This window comes from Zalophus californianus, chromosome 17 (genome assembly GCF_009762305.2).
Source record: "Zalophus californianus isolate mZalCal1 chromosome 17, mZalCal1.pri.v2, whole genome shotgun sequence".
Classification (NCBI taxonomy): Eukaryota; Metazoa; Chordata; class Mammalia; order Carnivora; family Otariidae; genus Zalophus; species Zalophus californianus.
Window position 1 is genome coordinate 7,402,799 of NC_045611.1, and position 22,372 is coordinate 7,425,170.

At 41.9% G+C, this 22,372-nt stretch overlaps 1 protein-coding gene across 1 annotated transcript in view; it reads left to right on the top strand.

Moving 5' to 3' along the window:
• Positions 1 to 837: 837 nt before the first annotated feature.
• CDYL2 (chromodomain Y like 2) overlaps positions 838 to 22,372 on the top strand; it is a 153,985-nt gene continuing 132,450 nt past the window's right edge. The window contains exon 1 of the mRNA XM_027618671.2: positions 838 to 1,139. Within this exon, the coding sequence (XP_027474472.1) occupies positions 1,116 to 1,139 (24 nt within the window). The 5' untranslated portion in view covers positions 838 to 1,115. The remainder of the gene's footprint in view (positions 1,140 to 22,372) is intronic.

The following is a 22,372-nucleotide window of genomic DNA, read 5'->3' on the forward strand; positions in this document are numbered from 1 at the left end:
TGTTCACATGCCTGTGGCTAGTCTCTCTTCTTGGATTCAAAGCCCCTCGAGGGCAGGGTCCGTTATGCCTATCTAGGGACACTGTGTAGTTGGGTAGGCTGTGGAAAATGTTTGAGTAGTGGATGAGCGAATGAATGGGGGACGGAGGGCAGCTGTTGATGGGAGGCCATACCTGGATCTAAAGACTTTCCAGGGTTTAATGGGGTGCCGTGTTGGGGCCTCTGCTTGGGCCACGTCTTTCCTCCTCCCCGGGGCCTCCACGTCTTACAAACCAGACTGGAGGGAGGGGCTATGCAGCCAGGGAGGGGCTGCGCAGCCCCGAGGGGCCAGGTCTCCTAGTACAGCGCCCACTCCCTCCCTGGGTTGGGTGGGGGTAGGGGGTGGAAGAGGCGAGGCCCCGGGCTGGCTGAGCCCAGCTGGGGCCCCTTCCCTGGGACCTGCCACGGCAGCTTTCTACCTGCCTCCCCGGCCGCCCCTTCGCTGCCCCGGGCCGGGTGCGCCCGGCGGGCACCTGGCCCGCCACCCCGGGGGGGCCCCGCCGCCGCCTCCGGAGCCGGCCCGGGGCGGCGGGGCGGGCCCGAGCGCTCCACGGCTCCAGGACCGGTCCCCCGGGGCGCGGCCGGGCAGCCGCCCCCGCCCCCCCTCCCCGGGGGCCGGGCCGGGCTCCCGGGGGGCGGGGACTCGCCCAGTGGCAGCAGCGTCCGGGCCGGCGGCGGGCGCGGGGCGGCTTCCTGCAGGCGGCGCCGGGGCGAGCCGTTGCCCGCTGCAGCCACCGCCGCCGGGTCGCCGGGTCGCGGGGGCCGCAGCGCTCGGGCCTCGTCGGTGCCTCCCGGGCGCGCTGCGCGGCCGTCGCTGCTGCCCGCGCTCGTGCCGCCGCCGCCGCCGCCGCCGCCGCTGCCGGTTACGCCAGCCCCGCCGCCGCCCGCTCTGATTCTGCGCATAGGCAGCCCCCAAGCCTGTCATTCTGCAAAAACACAGTTTACTCAACACACCACACACACACTCACACACACACGCGCACACACACACGCGCACACTGGCCCCCTCGCGCACACGCACGGAGGGCGCGAGCGAGCAGACGCGCACACCCGGCGAGCCAAGTTCCGCAGCCTGGCATGGCTTCTGGGGACCTTTACGAGGTACGGGGACGCGGGGGCGCGGCCGGCCCCGGCCCGCGGGCGGCGGGCAGCGGCGGGCGGCGGGCGGCCGGGACCGGGCCGGGGCCGGGGCCGGGCGCGAGCCGGAGTTGCCGAGCCCGCGGCGGCGGCGGCGGCGGCCGGAGGGCGGCGGGGGCCGGGCGCGCCTCCCGCCCGCCCGCCCTCCCGCGGCGCCCGCGCCCGCTCCCTCTTTCTCTTTCTCTCGCACACACACTCTCTTACTCCATCTACTTTGCGGCCTTGGAGGGGAAGGAGGAAGCCGGGCGGAGCCGGGGCGGGGGAGGTAGCGGTCCCGGGGAGGTGTTTCTCGCCCGACGAGCCGCCTCGAGTGCAGAAAGTACAGGTAAAAGTCGGCGCCGGACGTGCCGGGAACGCGGGGGGCCGCGCGGCGACCGGCGAGGGTGCGGGGCGGGGGGTGCGCGGCCCGGGCTGGGCCGGGGGCGCGGGAGAGGAGGGGGGCGGGCGTGGGAGCGGAGCCCAGCCCCGGCGAGGCGGGGTCCGGGGGGGGGATGGAGGGAGACTGCGAGGAGGGCATTCGGGTTGGGGTTCGGGAGACACCCGCCAAACCGATCCCCGGGGCCACCGGGCCGCCGCCTCCCTCCCCCCACCTGCTGCCCCCGCCACCGGCTCGGAAGCCCTCCAGGCCGGGGCGGGGGGGCGGTCCTTGCGGGTGTCGTGCTCGCTGGGGGCGAAAGGGGGCGCTGCAGAGGGCCCGGTGTGGAAGGGAGGAGAACATGGAAGTCGGAGGTGGGTGGTAACATGTTGCTGGAGGACCTGGGATGTCAGCCCTGCTCCCGACACTCTGCGTCACCCTCAATGGATACCTGTCTCCAGGTCCACCCAGGTCCACCCAGGTAGCGGCCAGCCTCGGAGACTTTGAAAGCGTCTTAAAAGTGGTCAAGGAAGATGTTAGTCTGGCATCTGTGAAACAATGGAGGAATAGCCTTGGCCTCCCGGAGCTAGGTTGTAGCTAACTCTGGACACAACTGTTCCAGCTTTTGGGTTCCCGACAAGTGGACAAAACGAGAAACAAGCCCCACTCCTTGGGACGAATGCCTCCAAAACGGTGTTGGCCCCAAGGTGAGGGTCAGAGTACGGAAGCTAAGAGACCAGCCATCTTCAACCAGAAGGCCCACTGATCCTCCAAGAAACCAGTATCAGCGCTCGGCCTGGACCTGCTCTCCCTAAATAAATAAGTCCGCGAACACTAGTCCTGCTTCTCAAGGCTCCTGACTAAATTGAGATGAGCACCCTGAAGGGGTGGAATTATCCTAATAGGTTAGAAACTGCAGGGGTGATTCACCCACAAGAGACTGTAGGGGTGATTCACCTACCCTGAGGTTTTTCCTGTGGGCCCTCTGGGCGGCTGAAGCTTTTCAGATGATAGATTTGCTGGCTGTGGTGAGAGAAGAATGGAAAACAGGCAAGTTAGCGTCTTGGCGTCCTGTGTGACTGCGGTCTTTCAAATGATGCTGGACTTGGTGAGGCCCAGTCATGGACACTACTAACCAGTGGGCTCAGATAGGACAGATAGGTGTGATCTTAGCACTGCTTGAAAGAATGCTGCAAATTGACCTCAACCCTACTGCCTTCCTCATCCTTATGCTAATAAGGAAGGTGAAGTTCGGTAGAAATCTGATGAAGAACTTTGACAGATCATGGCCAATGTGTCATGCAAGCACTTAGGTCTGTTTCAAGATGGCGGACAATGTCTGAAACCAAAAGTTGAAGCACAGTAAAATGGGAGGTCTGATTGAGCTTTTCCAAGTATAACCAGCACTGTTAGGACATTGGTCAAGAGTAGACATTCTTCAGGGGCAAAACTCATCTCCTGAGCAGTGTGGATTTTTCTGCCCGTTGATACTGAGTCAACCTAGAGCTGCTCACGTTGCCTGGGTGCATTGTGAAGGTATTAAAAGGCTGTATCAGGAGCTGTCAGTATTTCTGCCTTTGAAGTTTGGAACTTATGAACCTTCTGGGGATAATTTCTTTTTTAATGTTCACCTGAAACTATCCTCCTTAACATTGGTAATCTTAGTATGTTAAGGGGAATTTTCACACTGGCCATGGAACTATCTTAGCACCTCAAGAGTTCTTACTAGAGTTCGATAAACAGGACAATAATAATAATTACTTATGTGATAGTAGGTAATTGTACTAGATGTAAAATAGTTTTCCCATAGCTGATTATTTGCATCGTCATTACTAAAAGAGCTAACTTGCATTATGAGACTATAACCAATGTTAACATTTTTATGGGCTGTGTCTACATTATATAACGTATACTGAAGAATTTAATTTGTTGTCCAAATTTAGCTTTAAAAACAATTAAGTGCTGAGAAATGTACATTAGCATATATATTTCTAACTGTAAAATTATGTGTGTAAAAAATAGGATGTTGATTTAAGGACAGATCTTGGAATGTCTAGTATATTGACCTTGAAAGACAAAAAAGAAGAAAACTGATCTTACTCTTAATTATGGTATTACATTGATTAAATATTATATTCAAGTATATAAAGATGGCTTCTTATAACCTCTAACCAAGAAACCATACCTTGAAGTGGGCTAAGAACAATGATATTTGTAATTGGTGTATTTTACCTGTGTGTCTACTGACACTATCCTTGACCCTTTATAGTGAAGATACGATTTGGGTTATAGAGATTCTTCATATTCCCATTGGTGCTTTAGATAACTGTAAAGAGTAAACCTTCCTCAGATAGCTTTTTTTTTTTTTTAAGGAATAGATATGATTTAGAAAATGTCAGAAAGTAAAAACTTTCTGTAATGGCACTCTTCAGTCACAATGAGGAAATACAGAATCAAGCTCCCTTTCCAAAATTTTGGATCTTGATAAGGTGGTTCTTTGTTTCCCCTATAGAAGAGTTCTTATCCTCTTGTGGTGTATTATAGTCATCACTTACAGAAAGGTCATCTTAAATATTGGCTGATCTTAGAGTCAGGCATCTGGATACCAAATGAAATTCTCATTCAGATGCTCTGGTCTACATTCTGCTAGATATAAGTGTCATAAAGTGGCAGTCTGTGAGCAGGTCTGGGCTCTCTGTGTATTTTGCTTTGCCTTCCATGGTAGAGAAGAAGAATGGATTTGAGTATCTTTAGATGGTACTTGTCGTCTCTATTTCGTCCTTGTCTCAATTGCTCCCTATTACCACGTACCCATCCTTACATTACTTACGTGGCTCCCGCAAGCCTTAGCGTTGGCAACCCCAGGAATATAGCCGATCATTCACTAAGATGTTTGGGTATCAGGAAGACATAATCAGAGAATAAGGAGCCCAGTTCTCTTGTCTAGTCCCTCTCTGTGTCCCTAGCTCCTTGCACGTTCAAATACTCATTGACAGAATCAGGGAACAGAAGACCGAATTAAGGGTTTATAAAGTTCGCTGGCTGGCCTTTGTTATCCTTGTATTGAGTGTTTACCTTCTGTACTCTTTTCCTCCCCAGCTTGTGATCACTCAGTGGTGGTAACACCATGTGTCTGGGTGGTTCTCAGTTCTCTCTGGAAGGAAGTGTGGCTGAGTCCCTTTCCAGAGACTCAGACTGTTACTCATTAGAAGGATTGAATGCAACTAAGCTTCAACCATGTGGCTTTCCATGTGACTGTTGGGTGGTGTTTAACACCCCTCTCCCTTGTGATGAGCTGACAATTGTGGAGGAGGTCTCTCTCTCCTTCTTTGGCAAAATTGTTCAAAGAGAATGCTGTATATCTGTAGACAAAGTCAGTCTAAATCTGTCAGCTACAGTCAAAATCTGTAGCTAAGATGGACTTGACAGGGATAGTTCCTTGTGTGTTTGTCAACAGTTTACTTATACACCCCAGAGTTCTTTCTTAAAAGAATGAAATGTGCCATATGTCTTTTTTTGGGGGAGGAATGACAAACATGCATGCATCCATCCATCTCTAATATATATATGTGTGTGTGATTATGTGTATGTTTGTGTGTGTGCGTATGAAAATACTGCCTTCCTTTCATTCCCAATAAGATAAATAACAATAATAATAGGGTAATTTTAGTTTTGTTGAAAGAAGTTTACTTTCGTTAAAAATCGACTCTGCTACAATGATGAACGTGGGCATCCTGCCTTTGTATTCTGCAAAATCCCACTCTAAAAATATGGGAAAATATGGGTTAATGGGAAAAATGGGATTGAGGCAGACTGTTGAAAACTTACGGAATTTTGTAAGAGGGAATTTTGGGCTCATGCCTCCTCTCTGTAGATCGCAGGGGGCATTTGTTTCTAATAGACACCATTTTCATCAAAATTACATCTGGCCTAGGGCATAGGCCTCTTCATTCTTCTTTATTGGGAGAAATGTTTTCATAGCTTCTTCATCTGCAACTTGCAACTTCACCAGGCAGGTTAACCTAGTGGAAAGCATAGTGGTTCTGGAAGCCATAATCTGCTACCACTCGTGTTAAAGGAAGGCACCGGAGTGCATTTTCAGCTTTGTTCCAAGGTCTTCATGTATCATTAAGTCTTTCTGTTTCTTTGTGAGTGTGCATTGCTAGATTGCTTCAGAATATTAACAAGCTAGGAAACAACATAAGAATCAATACAACTTACTTGTTATACTGACATCATTTCCCTATTTGCCAGTTATACCCGAGGTAATTCCTGTCAAACGTGTAGTAGCCGAGTAGACGCTCAGTGATATATCTTCTCTGTACCAGTATTTGAAGAAACAGATATCTTCAAAGAGAATATATTGGTTGAGTTGGATTGATTCCTTGGCACGTAGTAGGCACCTGGTGAGTGTTGAATGGAACTATGATTCTCCTGTCTTTTGAAAGTTATTTTAAATTATCCCCTGTGGGTAGATATCAGCTTATTTTCAGATAGACTTTTATGTCAACTTATTCTTCATTGCGAAGATCATTTCTTCAGGGGCTTAAACTGTCCTTGAAAGGGGTTTATACAGTTCCTTGCAATCTGACCAATTGCTAAGGAATGGTTCAGACATGGTAATTATCTAAGATCTTAAGTATTAGAGACACACATTTAGATTCCAAAGTTACAGGTCTTTCTGTGTCTCTTGGATGGTGAAGAAAGGTATAGATATGGCTGAATTCATAGCACCATCTTTGATTTGTTCATTATATATTACTAGAACCCAAATATATGCCAGTCACTAGGGAAAAGATGAGATTGTATTTTCCATAAGTCCATAGTCTAGTAGAGATATAGTTAAGAAAATATGCAGTTTGGGCACCTGGGTGGCTCAGTTGGTTAAACATCTGCCTTCAGCTCAGGTCATGATCCCAGGGTCCTGGGATCGAGTCCCACATTGGGACTGTGGGACTGCTTCTCCCTCTCCCACAGTGATCTCTCTCACTTTCACTGTCTCTCAAATAAATAAATAAAATCTAAAAAAAAAAAATATGCAGTTTATAGTGCAATGGGAAAAGTGTTAATACAGGGGAAGATGGGGTTCTCTGGGATGATGGGGGGGAATCCAGCCTTGGGGGGAGTGGAAGGCTTCTTAGGAGAGGTGCTGGCCATGGAGGAGTGTAAGAAAATGAGCTGTACCCACCCCTCATCCCCTCAAATTGAGAGAAGGGCAGGAGTTGAGGGATAATAGGCAGGATAAAGGCAGGAGTTGAGGAGTTGATTTTTGTTTTGGTCCATTAGGTGGCTAGTGGAGCCAGTCATGGAGATGGAGAGCCCAGGAAGAAGAATTAATTGAAAGCAGTGGGGTGGTGGAAAGGACAGTGAGTTCAGAGTGTTTGTAGAACATCCGGGTATAGAGGTCCACAGCAGTAGCCATGTGAGCCTGAAGCTCAGAAGGAGCACCTGGCACGGGCGATTGGGAATCATTAGTGTATAGATCATAATTAAAGCTGAAGGACCAGGTGTAAACATGAGGAGGGTCCAGTGATGGAATAATGGAGAAAGCAGACATTTAAAGGATGGAAGAAAAGAAAGAAGTGATATCAGATTTCTAAGGAATAGGAAGACAGAAGGAAAAACAAGAGGCTCTGCTGTTATGGAAGGCGTGGGAAACAGTATTTCAAGAAAGAAGGTGTAGTCTACAGTGTCCTTTGGATTTAATAACCAGGAAGTCATTGGTAACCTTAGGGAGCATCTGTTCCATAGTGTGTTGGTGGGTAAGGGAGGGCCTGATTGCAGTATGATGATGAGCAAGGGGGTGTGGGGAATGTGGATGCAGAGACATCATCTGTGGGCAGCACTTTTAAGAATCTTGGGCGTGATTGTGTAGAGAGAGTGAATGTGATATCCAGGGGCGAAGTGGGAGAATGGATCAGCCATCTCCATTCCCTTGGTTCTGCACATGGCTCTGCTACTTTGGATGACTTGATAACAACTGTCATGTAGACAGCGGGTTGTGGGACTTGCATTTGTGAAGAAGGGATTTTCCGTAAACCCTACAAACCCCTCTCCTGCTGACCTATGACAGTGGGGTCTGGCATCTTCAGTAATTTTAGCTGGAGAAAAAAGTAGAACATATATAATGTGGTGATACAGAACGTCTCTAAAGATCTTGGTCAAGGAAAAGATCTTGCTAAATTGAGGACAAGGAGATAAACTTCTTCATTAAGGGTTTGTCATACCAGCATTTTTCTGGGAGGAGAGGGATGGTGGACAAATCACCATGGGGCTATAGATAAAAGGGCATGAGAGTGTTTTAGGTGTCAACTTAGCTGTTCTGTCAAACGCCAATGTAGGTCTTGTTGTGAGGCTGTTTTGTAGATGTGATTAAAGTCCATAATCAGTTGAATTTAAGGGAGATAGTCTAGATAATCTTGGTGGGCCTGATTCAGTCAGAACTGAGGCTTACCTGAAGAAGAAAAAATTCCACCTGTGGATAGCAGGTGCTGTTGGGAAGAGTTCCAGCTTGCTCTCCCTAATGACCTGCGCTGTGGACTTTGGACTGGCCTAGCCACCCCCCCTTCACCCCCCACATAAGCGAATTCCTTACAGTCTATCTCTTAATGTATATATCCTAGTGGTTCTGCTTCCTTGACTGAATCCTGACCGTTACAGCCAGGTTTCTGGTCCACCCTCTACCACTTGAAAACAGCATGCTCCTAGATGTGTCCTTTAGGTTTTTTGAACCTGGATGGCCTGTGCTGTACAGGGAGATCTCTTCTGTTTTTGAAATCTCTCCCTCTGATTGTGCGATTGTGCCTGTTACTTCTTCAAATAAACCTCACTTAGTAGGGAGTGTCATCATCTTGTTTGTCTGCATGTGTGAAGAGCTTCAGGAACCCTGCCAGGCCTTAGTGTTCTGGCCCACAGGGCTTGCTCCTGAGCATGGCACACACTGCCATGCTAGGAATTTCCCGACCAAGGGGCCACCACCCTATTCTCAGTTTCTTGACCAGGGAGTTTTCCTCTCTGATTTTCATTTCCTTGTCTTCTAGTCCAGTGTTTTAAAAATTACGTTTCAGCGGGCCTTACTAACAAGCCATGGAACTTATACAAAGTCTGGGTTTGAATTTTCTTTAAAAAAATAGTCATTTGTTTAATAATCCATCAATCAAGGATTTATTATTTGTCAATGTTGTGCCTAGAACCATACCAGATGCTGAGGCTGCAGCCACAAATGTCTTCTAAGCTGTTGTTCAGAATGTGACAAAGGCCTAACACCCACATATGGTTATATACCACACTTTTAACACATTGGAGTGTTCAGTACATTAAAAGGAACAGCCAGGTCAACTATTTTTTGTGAGTAGACCTCAGAATAGAGCTTTTCTTGCCATCTCTGGACATATATTTGAACTTCTGGGAAATGCACTGTTTTAGCAACGTTGTAGGTCTGCAATGTTCTTAAAAAAATTCGGACCTGTTTATAGCTCCTCACGTACAATTATATAGGCAAATATGCTTTACAGCACAGTGCACCCCACTTAATTAAAAACTACTCAAGGTTCAGATGATGGTGGTTAGTGAATGTTCTAGACATGGTGTAATAATCATTGTGTGATAACTGACCATCTAATGCTTTGCCTCCTTATATTATGTAAAAGAGAGTGTGGGTGGTTTATTGAGAGTTCTAGGTCATTCTGCCCTTTTTTAATTTGAGAGAAGGAATATCAGTAGTTGTTATGTGTTAGAGGGTCAGCCACAAAACAAACATTTCCTTCGTTTCTTCTTTCAGACTTCAGGATCTGTTAGAATGCAGAATACCCTGAGATTACAATACAAGATCATAAAAACAAAGCAAGCCAAACCTGATACCAATTACAACCACTTTTCTTAGCAAATTAAAGATTGTTTTCTTATTTACAAGCAAACCAAATGCAGAAATAAATTGTTGAGGCTGTAGCAGGAAGACAGCTAACAGTCTTGGACCTCACTGAAAAATTTCATTATTAATCAAAATAGGCATTATTGCTCTCATGAATTAGCTCAGTGCTAAAAAAGTGGCGTAAGTTAAACTTATAAAAGACATCTACACTAAGAAATTATTGCACGTATTTGAGTTTATGTGTTAGGTTTCCCAGAACCATTTTTGATTAGGAAAAGGGTTCCATAGCTAAGTTCCAGCATTTTCTGCAAGGCCCTAAACTCTACGAGGGCAGGACCATGTCTGTATTAGTCATGATGGCATTCCTAACTCGTGACCCTCTACTGGGTACATGGTAGCTTTTCATTAAATATTTGTTGAATGAGTGAGTGAAAATGTTTGAAACCTCTTCTCTTAGGCCACCTTGCCTTTCTCGTGAGTGAGCTTCCTTTACTACTTCCTGTAGGGTTTTACTCTAAGATGATTCCTTCAGATTGTCCTTGACATTCAAGATTCCATTTTGCCTTCCACCAGATCTTGTATAAATTTATTAGGTAATGAAAGTCCCTTAAAGCAAGTTCAAACATTTAAGGCATTGTCCCTCATGATGAGTGATGACTGGATTGAGAGTGACCGTTCTCTGAATCTGGCATGTGACAGAGCCCCTTTCACACCAACACACACAAAACTGTGCTTCACAGCTGCCTCTGCCCCTTGCAGTTCTGCCTCATAGCTCTGCTCTAGCCTTAGTGACTTGGTCTAGTTTGATATACACCATCCATTTTAGGTTGAGCTGCCTGGACCCAAACTCGGAAATGGAGAATTCTTTTTTTTGCTATTTTTTGCTTTTATTTTTATTTATTTATTTATTTATATTTATTTATTATGTTAATCACCATACATTACATCATTAGTTTTTGATGTAGTGTTCCATGAGTCATTGTTTGTGCATAACACCCAGTGCTCCACGCAGAACGTGCCCTCCTCAATACCCATCACCAGGCTAACCCATCCCCCCACCCTCCTCCCCTCTAGAACCCTCAGTTTGTTTTTCAGAGTCCATCGTCTCTCATGGTTCGTCTCCCCCTCCAACTTACTCCCCTTCATTCTTCCCCTCCTGCTATCTTCTTCTTTTTCTTTTTTCTTAACATATGTGACATTATTTGTTTCAGAAGTACAGATCTGTGATTCAACAGTCCTGCACAATTCACAGCGCTCACCATAGCACATACCCTCCCCAATGTCTATCACCCAGCCACCCCATCCCTCCCACCCCCCACCACTCCAGCAACCCTCAGTTTGTTTCCTAGATTAAGAATTCCTCATATCAGTGAGCTCATATGATACATGTCTTTCTCTGACTGACTTATTTCACTCAGCGTAACACCCTCCAGTTCCATCCACGTCGTTGCAAATGGCAAGATCTCATTCCTTTTGATGGCTGCATAATATTCCATTGTGTATATACCACATCTTCTTTATCCATCCATCTGTCGATGGACATCTTGGCTCTTTCCACAGTTTGGCTATTGTGGACATTGCTGCTATAAACATCGGGGTGCACGTACCCCTTCGGATCCCTACATTTGTATCTTTGGGGTAAATACCCAGTAGTGCAATTGCTGGATCGTACGGTAGCTCTATTTTCAACTGCGTGAGGAACCTCCATACTGTTTTCCAGAGTGGCTGCACCAGCTTGCATTCCCACCGACAGTGTAGGAGGGTTCCCCTTTCTCCGCATCCCCGCCAACATCTGTCATTTCCTGACTTCTTAATTTTAGCCATTCTGACTGGTGTGAGGTGGTATCTCATTGAGGTTTTAATTTGGAGGAAATGGAGAGTTCTATCTAGAGGGTATACTGAAGGCTCTCTGGAGAAACATGTGTAAGGAAGTGAGGAAGGCAAGGTGGGACAGATGGAGAAGCTGACCTGCAGTGAGGTCACAACTGAGGTCTCACCTGATGCTATGGAAGGCTCTGGATCTGGGATAGCACTTCAGAAATGTCCTACATTGAGGGCAGGGAACTGGGTCCTCATCTGCCTATATCATCCAGTCACTGCTAGCAGGCTGTCCCACAGTGGGGTGGGGAGAGGTGGGGAGTGTATTCTTGGGCAGGGCAGTTCCCTTCGAGGGCCACATCTTTGAACCTTCTGCGGCAGAGATATTCCCAGAAGCTGAGGGGATGGGCACATAGACCCTGACAAGGGAACCTGAGTGTAGTACATATGATCCACTGCACCATCCATTCTTGCCATTTTGATTGGTGAGCTGATTTCACTGATTGGTGAGTCCTGCTCTGAGTCCTCCAGCATACACATCTGTCACCTTGCTTGTATTTTAGGTTTTTGGTGCCTCGCTTGAAGACATCATTTGTCACTTGCCAGCTCCTTGGGGCAGCCTGGGTCTTGAGTACTGACAGACCGGCCATGTGTTAGGATTGTGCTTGTGACTCCTTTGTTTTTCCATTTGGCATGTAGCACAGCATTGCATGCAGGGAAGTAGTTCACATGCTGTCATTTCTGCTGGGTCTCCATCCCTTACTCTTGAAACATTTTCCTTGACTGATTCTCCCACTCCTGAGTTGCCTCTGTATCCTCACTTTCTGCTGCCTGTTTCTTAAACTTTGGAGATTCTTAGAGTTTTGACCCAAGGTTCTTCTCTCTCATTGTGATGAGTGACTGGATGGATGATTTCCAAGTCTCTGACACTTGCCTGGGTTTTCCCTCTCAACTCCAGGGCTACCCCTCTTACTCCACGCGGACTCTTTACACTCAGAATATCCAAAGTGGAGCTCCTATGTAAATCTCACTTCTTCTCCTTCTGAGTTCCTGGCCTCAGTAGTACCTCTGTCCATCAGTCCCACAGCTAGAAATACGGCCTCCTTTGTGCTGCCCAGACACCATGTATGTTCTGTTGGATCAGCATCCTGCGTATTTCCCAAATCTGACCTTTTCCCTTCATATTCTCTCTCCCCACTTGAATTCAGGAGGCAACTCCCACAACTTGGGTCACTCCAGAACCTCTCAGCTGATACCTGTGCATCTAGTCCAGTTTTTCTCCATACTGTACTCGTGAGGAACTCTCTAAAATACCAGGGTTGCCATATCTCACCTCCTGCTGGTTCTCTGCTTACCGCTGTATGCTGTCCAGAGATTTGCTCTTGGTTCCCGGAATGTTCCACACACTCTCTTTTATTTGTACCTTTCCAAATGACTGGGGCACTCTCTGTTACCAACCCTGCCACCTTTTTGCTTCCTTAAACCCTGCTCATCCTTTCTGTCTCAGTTTAGATATTACTCTTGGCAAACCTTCCCTGGCTCATCAAGGGTTTTCTTTGGGCTCCTGGAGGACCCCATTCTTCCCTCATTATAGTACTCACTTCAGTATGTTGTAATTTATCATCTTATTTTCTAAGTCTCCTACCAGGTTGTAAGTTTTTTTGGGGGGAGGGCAGGTATTCTCTCTGTCTTGTTCCAGCTTTAGCACCCAGCCCAGTGCAGGACGCAAAAAGCAATCTGTAATGAAGGAATGAATATATTCAGAACTTCCATTTACGTAAAAATTGACACTGATCTTGACAGTCTGTTTTGCATGAAGTTTGGACTGTCGGTCTTTCAGTTTTCCTAAGGGCATATAACTCTCAAGTCTTTTTTCTATGTCTTTCATTGATCAGTTGATCAGTGGACTTTGGTTTCTTATAAGCAAAACTCATGGACAGTGTTTGGCTTTGTATTATCAGTAAAGCTAATGCAGTCTTGTAGTCAAAGGATTGCTAAGTCTTGGGGTTGGGGGGAAGTTTTTAAGTCATCTGCTTAGTCTTTCACCAACATCTCCGAGAAGGGATCAAAAGCGAGGACCTCTTTTACTCTATTGAAGGAGAAAACCTAGCTAAAACTGGCTATTTGCCTTCACTAAAATCTGAGTGTATCACACATGAGACAGACAGTATTTTGCTGGACTCTTCCGGAGAGTTGCCTTGAAAATCTTGACGTCATTATTGCTTTCTTATGCAAGGCTTAGTAAGGGAGGCCAGCGAGGCTCAACACAGCCTTGAGTCTTGTTTAATTCTCTTGTTGATGAAGAATGGGGTCAGGACCCACTTCACCAGCTGATACCACAGGCCTTGACATTATGGGAAACACTTGATGTCTAAACTTTTCCTGGAATCCCAAACTTATTTGTGAACTTCTACTGGTTAAAAGGTGAATGGATAAGATTTTAGTGTCTTGATGTTTATGTTGCTGTACTTGCTTGTCCGTGTTGCCACCTAAAACCACATTCACTCTGAAGACTATGGTACACCTGGAGATCTGTGAAACAGACTTTGGTAAGGGTCTTGTAGTTACTAGGAAGAGGAAGAGAACCACACAGTGGCTGCCTTGGGGATGCAAACACATATGGACCTTCTTCAAATGATAGAGCTAATTTTCTCTCTGAATTGATGTGTATTTTGGTACTATGTAGGAAGTCATAGATTGTTTTCTTGCCTCGGTTATCACACATGGAAGAGATGGCAAAGCCTTTGATATCATGAGGCATTTCTGTTTTATTACCCCCGACCCTTCCGCTCTTGTATGACCATGTCTATGATATTATGGTATTTCGGGGAAGCTCGTGTAATCCCATTTGCTTGACGTCATGAATCGGCATGTCTTTTGAAGAAATCTAATCTCTGATCCTGGCTGATGCATAAAGAGGTTATTGAAGTGCACCTTCCTGTGATGCTTGCATAAAATGATCTTAAGAGTAAAAACAGTAATAGTGGCATTCAGTGAGTTTTTACTATATGCCAGACACTGTCTAAATTCTTGGCATTATCTCCTTTAGTACTTCTTATGGGATGGGGTACTAGTTTCATTATCCCCATTAATGATTCAGAAACTGAGACTCACAGCTACCAGATGGTAGAACCAAGATTTAAACTAGGTCTTCTGGGAGGACCACTACTTCTCTCTTGTTAAATTATAAAATGCCCATGGTTTCCCTTCCAAAATCTCTCCTTTTGTTACTTGGGGGCACTGCTGCCCTAGCTTGTCAGGTACTGTGCTTGGCACAGAATCCCAGGCATGGGTAGGTTCTTAATGCATTGAGAACAAAAGGAACCAGAAAATATTCCTGCTTGTTGTGGTTCCATGTTGGTGTTGCTAGATCATTGCTGTACTTAAATGTAGACCTATCTACAACTGACTTCAAAAAAAAACAAAACAAAACAGTTTTAGGATTTTTACCAAGAATTCACAGAAAGCTCTTAAGTTAGAAGTTTGTAGAACAGGAAAATCAGGGTATGTGTTTCTTTTATGCATGCAATTCTTATTTTTCAGTATTAAAAAAAATTGCCAGTCATACTTCTACAACTTTCTTTGGAAGATTTTCAGGTCCTTGGATTATAATAAGTTTGGGTCTGGAGGTTTGAAATCAGCTACAGTAAAGACATATAGTCTTTTTCTCAACTATCTTAACTCCGTTCCTTCTCCTCGTTATATGTTTTTTTAATACATTAAAAAATAAGATTATAAAGCAAATACGTACTCACTGTCAAAAAGTTTTAAAAAATAGAAAAAGCAGGGTGCCTGGGTGGCTCAATTGGTTAAGCGACTGCCTTTGACTCAGGTCATGTTCCCGGAGTCTCGGGATTGAGTCCCGCATCATGCTCCCTGCTCAGCGGGGAGTCTGCTTCTCCCTCTGACCTTATCCCCTCTTGTGTTCTCTCTCTCAAATAAATAAAATAAAATCTTTAAAAAAATAGAAAAAGCAAAAAAGAAAAAATAGCTCACAATTCTTTTATTTAGCAGTCTACTGTTAACATAGATGGATAGCCTTCTGATTTTTTCTACTTACATAAGAAATATCAAAATTCCTTATCATATATCCAATATATGATAACTACAAAATATAAAATTATGGCCATACTCTACAAAGCATTATGCAACTCTTTTAGACAATGTATTTCTTTTATTTAGTAGTATCCTATAACATAATATCAGTATGCTATACCATGTAATTGGTTACCTTGTAGTCTATTAGATTCTACACATGCTTTGTTTTTAAATTTTCAGTATTTTAAGTCAAAATCTTTGTATTTGTTGCTGATACTTCCTTATGATAAATTCCTAGATGGGGAAGTTCAGTGAGTATGCCTTTTATAAAGACTTCTGCTAATACTGCCAGTTGCTCTCCAGAAAGGACGTGCTTGCCATCCAGAAAAGATATTTCCAGCAGTAACTGGGCATGTTTATTTTAGTGGGCTCTTAGCATTACTGGTATTATTGTTAAAAAATGCAATTTGAGAGGTGTTTTTCATTTCTTCTTGATTTATAAAGATTTAAAAACAATTTAATCATTGTCTATAACATACATTAACCAAAAATATTTTTTTTTCTTTCTGGTTAGTTGTTATTTTTGCCTGTTGTGATTTTTTTTTTTTATAAGGAGAGTAACTTAAATGCTCCTACTAGATGAAATATGTATGTATTTAAGATTCCTTCTTGTCTCTATCCTTCCAACTTCCGTCCTTCCTTCTTTACTTCCTCCTTTCCTTCCTTGAAGTAGGGAAAAGGTCTTCCTTGTGCTGAAGCATGTAGCCGTTGATCTGTAGTCCCTTCTGTTTCTTTTATGAGATACTTTTTGTACACTAACTTATTTTGCTGTGTGGCGTGAAGTAGGGATATGGTCAATGCCATGGCTAATCTGTTGTTTGTTTGTTTGTTTGTTTTTTAAAGATTTTATTTCTTTGACAGAGAGAGACACAGAGAGAGAGGGAACACAAGCAGGGGGAGTGGGAGAGGGAGAAGCAGGCTCTCCACTGAGCAGGGAGCCCGATGGCAGGGCTCGATCCCAGGACCCTGGGACCATGACCTGAGCCGAAGGCAGATGCTTAATGACTGAGCCACCCAGGCGCCCCTAATCTGTTGTTTCAACACTATTTATGGGACAATTCATTGTTCTCCCTCTGATTTGAAATGCCAGGTTTATCTTTTATGAAATTATTGCAGATAGTAAGTAAATAGGAATATATTTACAGGCATTCTCTTGCATACAGTTTTAGTTATTGTGCATTTAGAAACCATTTTATTGTTTGGTAATAGGAGTCCACTTTCATTATTCTTTTCTCAAAATGTTTTTGATAATTTCAATTGATAAAGTTCCCAAATAAAATCCAGATGAGCTTCTTCCTTTAATTGCACTAGATTTATGGATCACTTTGGGGAGAGTTGTCATCTTTGTGAGTTTGAGTCTTCTCGTTTAAGAACCAATTTCTCTCCATTTATTAAACCTCTTTTTTTAGCAAAGCTTTCTAGTTTTCTTGATACAGATCCTAAATGTATTATTAGGTAGTTGAAATTGTTGTTGCTTTTGTGAATAGGGTTTTATATATAATTTATTATTGTTTATATATTAGAAGCATAATTTTTTAGGATATTTGTTTTTAACTATTTACCTTCTGAATTCTTATCAATCTAATATATTTCATTCAGTTCTTCCTGGAATTCTGGTCACATAATCCCCAAATTATCTTACCTGTTCTTTTTTTTTTTAAGATTTTATTCATTTATTTGAGAGAGAGAGAGCAAGCATGAGCGAGGTTGGGGGGGAGGAGCAGAGGGAGAGGGAGAAGCAGACTCCCCATTGAGCAGGGAGCCTGACGGCTCCGTCCCGTGATCCCCAGATCACAACCTCAGCCGAAGGCAGATGCTTACCCAACTCAGCCACCCAGGCGCCCCTCTTAACCTGTTCTTTCTGTTAGACAGACCCTTTATGTATTTTTCTACTCTTACTTTGTTAGCCAGAATTTTCAGAAAGCACTATATAATGGTTCAATAGTTAGGATTTGTGTCTTGTTTCTTCCTTCTGATTTAATAAAACTACCCTTTGTTTCACCATTAATTAAGGCAGTGCCTGTTGATAAAAGGTAGATAGTATGTTTGCTGTTAATTAAAGTTCCTATACCTCGTTAACTGTTTTCTTTTTAACAATGAAGGGGTGTTATACTTTATTAGGTGATTTTTTCATGCTTACTGAGGTGATCATATAATCTTTCTATCATAAACTTGCTGTAATTTAGTAATTGCAATTTCTTGAGGCTAACTTTCCGTATTTTGAAAGAAACACCCTTGGTGCCAGTGCTTTTTTAAATTTTAATATTTTGCAAAGTTTGGCCAGTTGCTATGTGTGTTTAGAATTTTAGCATTAATATTCAGAAATGTGGTTGGTCTTTGGTTTCTTTTTGTGTGTGTACCAATTTAGTCAAATTTTAATGTCAGGATAATGCTGGTAAATGCAAGTAATTAATTAACCTTTTATTTTTTCCTCTGTTTTCAAGAATAGTTTATACAACATGCCAATTAAGCTTTCTCTTGAGTGTTTTTTGAAAAAACTAACTTGGTTACGGTATTTTCTGTGTCTGGAATATTTTTGGAGACAATTTTTGATAGTATTTTCCATTGTTGATATTTTTTCATATGTCCTCTTCTTGAGTAATTTTTGGTAATTTATATTTAGTAAGAATACCATTCATTATTGTCTCTATTTTAACATTTATTTGAAGAGGTGTAAATAGCTTTATGTTTTCGAAATATCTCTTTCATATACTTGGTGATGCTCTTCTCTGCCTAAGGTTGTAGCTTCGTGCTTTCCTGCTTTTTCCTGTTTTTGAGGTTACCAGCAGTTTGTCTCTTACATTGAATTTTTTCCATAAAATCAACCCTTAATTAAGCTTTATTTTTCCCATTTTACTATTTTCTGCTTTACATTAGTCAGTTTCTGATTTATCATTATTTATTCCTTCATCTATTTACCTTTTCTACTTTTATTTATGAACTATAATATGCCAACAAAAATGTACATAGTGTATATGTATAATTTAATAATATTAATCATGAGTGTACTAACCACATACTTCTAAAAATAGGATATATTTTCAGCCCTCTTGGTGCTCCTTTCTCAGTGTATGCCCATCCCTCTCTCCCAAGAGGCAACTATTCTGAATTTGTGATTATTTCCTTTATTTTCTGTACAGTTTTACAACAATTTTGCATCCCTAAAATTTACGTGGCTTGAATTTCCCTGGTTTTGAATCTTATAGAATTGGAATCAAATTGTATGAATTCTTGTGTATCTTGCTTTTTGCTCAGTATTACGCTTTTGAGATTTATCCATGTTAGTGTATTTCATTTTTTACTGGAGTATAATGTTTCTCTGTAAGAACTTACGAGTATATATATTTACAGATATAAATGCAGAAATCTATTAAAATACAATACTTAGTATGTAATATACAAATATAAGATAAACAAATGTATGGAATTCTTTTATCTATTCTATTATGGATGGACATTTGGACTTACTTCAGTTTCTTGTTTTATTTTCATGCTTTGCTATTACAAAGAGTGTTGCTGTGAATATTTTTGGTAGCTGTCTCCTGGTGCATCCACACCAGAGATTATCCATGGTAAATACTTTGATGCAGAATTCCTGAGTCCTAGTGTACTCAAATATTCACCTTTACTAGATCATACGAAAATATTTATGTTTTCTTTAGGCTTCATTTGTTTCTAATTTTCTAGCTACTTGAGTTGAATATTTAACTTACTTATTTTCACATTTGATAATCGAAAATAAGAAACGAAAACATTTATAGCTATGAATTTTTTCCAGAGTCCGGTCTTAACTACAGAAGTCTTATGATGTCTTCTAATTGATTTTTTTTTTCCCTAAGTACAATGTATTTTCAGTTGCTATTTGCTCTTTTACCCAAGAGTTATTTAGGAGAGTGTTTTATAATTTCCATATGGTCAAATTAATATTATCCTTTTGATTCTCTTTTTTTGTTTTTAACTTCAAGTTTTTATGCATTATGGTTGGAGGTTAAGATGTATATTTCACTTCTTTTTGCAGTGTTACTGAATTTTTTGTGACTTAATATGAGATCAGTATTTTATTGATATTGGAAAAATGTGTAGTTTTTAGAGAGCACAAAATTTGGGATCGATATTATATAAATAAATATGTATTGATAATTAAGATATATACATAGTAAATAAAGCTGATTAATTATAGCAGGTAAGTTGCTTAGAACCTTATTGATTTTGTCATGAGATGCAGCTTGGAACTCTCAAGGTCTCCTTGCAGATGTATTGGATAGGTTTCCATGTCAATGCATATGGGTAATATTTATTGTGAATACTGATACATTTGAAAAAATTTGACATCATACTTCTGTTTATCATGCTTTTTTGTTTTCTTTTTCTTGGGATTGATTATTTTGTGACATTTCTTTTTTTTAAAAGATTTATTTTTTATTATTTTAGAGAGAAAGAGCAAGTGCAAGTGGGGGGAGGTGCAGAGGGAGAGGACCTCAGGCAAACTCCCATGCTGAGGCCAGAGCCTGTCCCAGGGCTTGATCTCAGGACCTTGAGGTATGATTTGAACTGAAATCAAGAGTTGGTTGCTTAACTGACTGAACTACCCAGGTGCCCCATCTTTTTTTTTTTTTTTAGTGTTCTGGTGGTTATATATATGCCTCTTACCTTTGTAATGATTGTCTTTAAATTCTTAACAAACATATTTGAAACTACTTTTTCTAGTAGTGTCTAGGAGTAAACAATTGTTATAATCTCCCTCGAGCGAGGTAAGCAACTTAGTCACTCTTTGTTATCCTTCTACTCAACCCCTCTACTGTCTTTTAATTTAATTATTTTATTTTAATTTTATATACAGACTGTTGTTACTATTGTGTTATACTGTACCTACTTTCTTAGTATTACATTTTTAACATTTCCTTAAGTATAATAGTTAAATTATCAGCAACTCTTTAGATTTAAATATAAATTTACTTATCTTCTCACTTATTACTCTTTTATATATTTCGAATTTTCTTTTTTCTTGGACTTGTGTTTCATGATGTTGGAGTATTTTCTCAAGTGGCTCTTTCAGATGGGAAGAATGCATGGAAAAGCCTTTTTTTAAATTTATTTGACAGAGAGAGAGAGAGAGAGCATACAAGCAGGGGGAGAGGTGGATGGAGAGGTTGAGAAGTGGGCTCCTCAATGAGCAGGGACCCTGATGTGGGGCTCCATCCCAGGACCATGGGATCATGACCTGAGCCAAAGGCAGATGCCCAACCAACTGAGCCACCCAGGTGCCCCTGGAAAAGTCTTCTGAATCCTTGAACATATTATAATTTTCTATTATAGAAAAGTTTTCTTTCTGTTTAATTAAATCTTCCTCTTTTGAGTACTTGATATAATTTACAACAAATTTCCTTTTTTTAAAAAAAATAGACTTTATTTATTTATTTGAGAGAGAGAGAGAGCAGGAGAGAGAAAGAGAGAGAGTGCGAGCACAAGCAAGGGGAGGGGCAGAGGGAGAAGCAGACTCCCCACTGAGCAGGGAGCCCGACATGGGACTGGATCCCAGGATCCTGGGATCATGACCTGAGCAGACGCTTAACCGACTGAGCCACCCAGGTGCCCCAATTTACAACAAATTTCTTAATGCTAACCCTTTTTATCTTAGAATAAGTTCTACTTGGTGGTGATTTTTTTTGCTTGTTTGTTTAATGTTCTGATAAATCCAGCTGTTGTGCTTCCTATCCTTACTATTGTGGCCTCTGCCAGTATCTTATTAATCTTACCTTTGGCTTTTGTGCTTTGTCCTTTCTGACCTTCCTACTGACCTTGCTTGTATCATGTTTCATCTTATGAACTGTTCAAAATACTCTTCAGTCTTTGCCTGGAATGTTCTCGTCCTACTACACGTGTTAATTTATATTCATTTTTTGACTTTTATTTCAGATGTCTCTTTCTATAGGAAATCTTCCTTCATATCTAAGGCCAGATTAGGTTTTCTTGTATATATTCTAGTATCTTCTCTTTATTTTTTTCATAGGACTTATTATGTTTGGAATTTATTTGCGTGACTGTTGGTTTTTTCTGTCTCCTCGAAAGTTCATGAGGGAAAGAAGTTTGTCTCACTGTTGTATGATCCTGTCACCTAGTCCAGTGAGTGATACATAGGAACATGCATTAAGTATCTGTTGAATTAGTTCTGCTTTGTCTTGGTCTCTTTTGATTTCTTTCTGTTTTCATTTTTTTTGGTCTATTTTATCCATTTATTTAAATATTTATTTATTAATTGCCAAAGTTATAGATATGTGCCTTAGTGTATTATAAGGTGAATACCTGTCTCATTGTCATCAGGTTTTCATCTTATACAATGCTGTCAGCCCCTGGAAGTCCCATGTGCATAAAATTCATTCTTAATATTCTTTTACTTTTTTAAGCTGTATAGTGATTTTCCCTTTTTCATTCCTGAGACTGCTTATATTTATCCCTTTTCTCCTTTTTTTCCTGATTATTCTTGTCAGTGGTTTAATTTTTTTTTTTTAACATTTTGGCTCACTGTTAGCTTTGTGGATTTTTCTACTTTATGTTTTCTATTTTATTTATTTTTGCTTTTATCTTTATTTTCTCCCTTCTACTTTTTCTTTGTTTTTCTTTTTTGTTAAAACAAATTTTTTTTGTTAAAAAAATGCTTAACATGGTTGTTAGTTCATTAAATTTCAGCCTACCTTTCCCCCTAAGTATATCAATTTTATTTAAGGATTAGTGTAGCCATAGCCCATATGTTTTAGTATGTAATATTTTCATATTCATGTTCAAAACATGAAATGTTTTGTTTGAACATAAAATGTTCAAAACATTTTATAATTTCCCTTTTGATTTAGAAGTATATTTCTTAATTTCCAAACATGATGATTTTTTAGTTCTCTTTATTGAGCTTTGGATTAATTGTACTGTTAGAGAACATATTTTGATATTCACACTTTTTTTCTTATTAAGTTTTTTATTTTAATTTCAGTATTGTTAGCATACAATATTACATAAATTTCAGGTGTACAATATAATGATTCAACACTAACATACATACCGGGT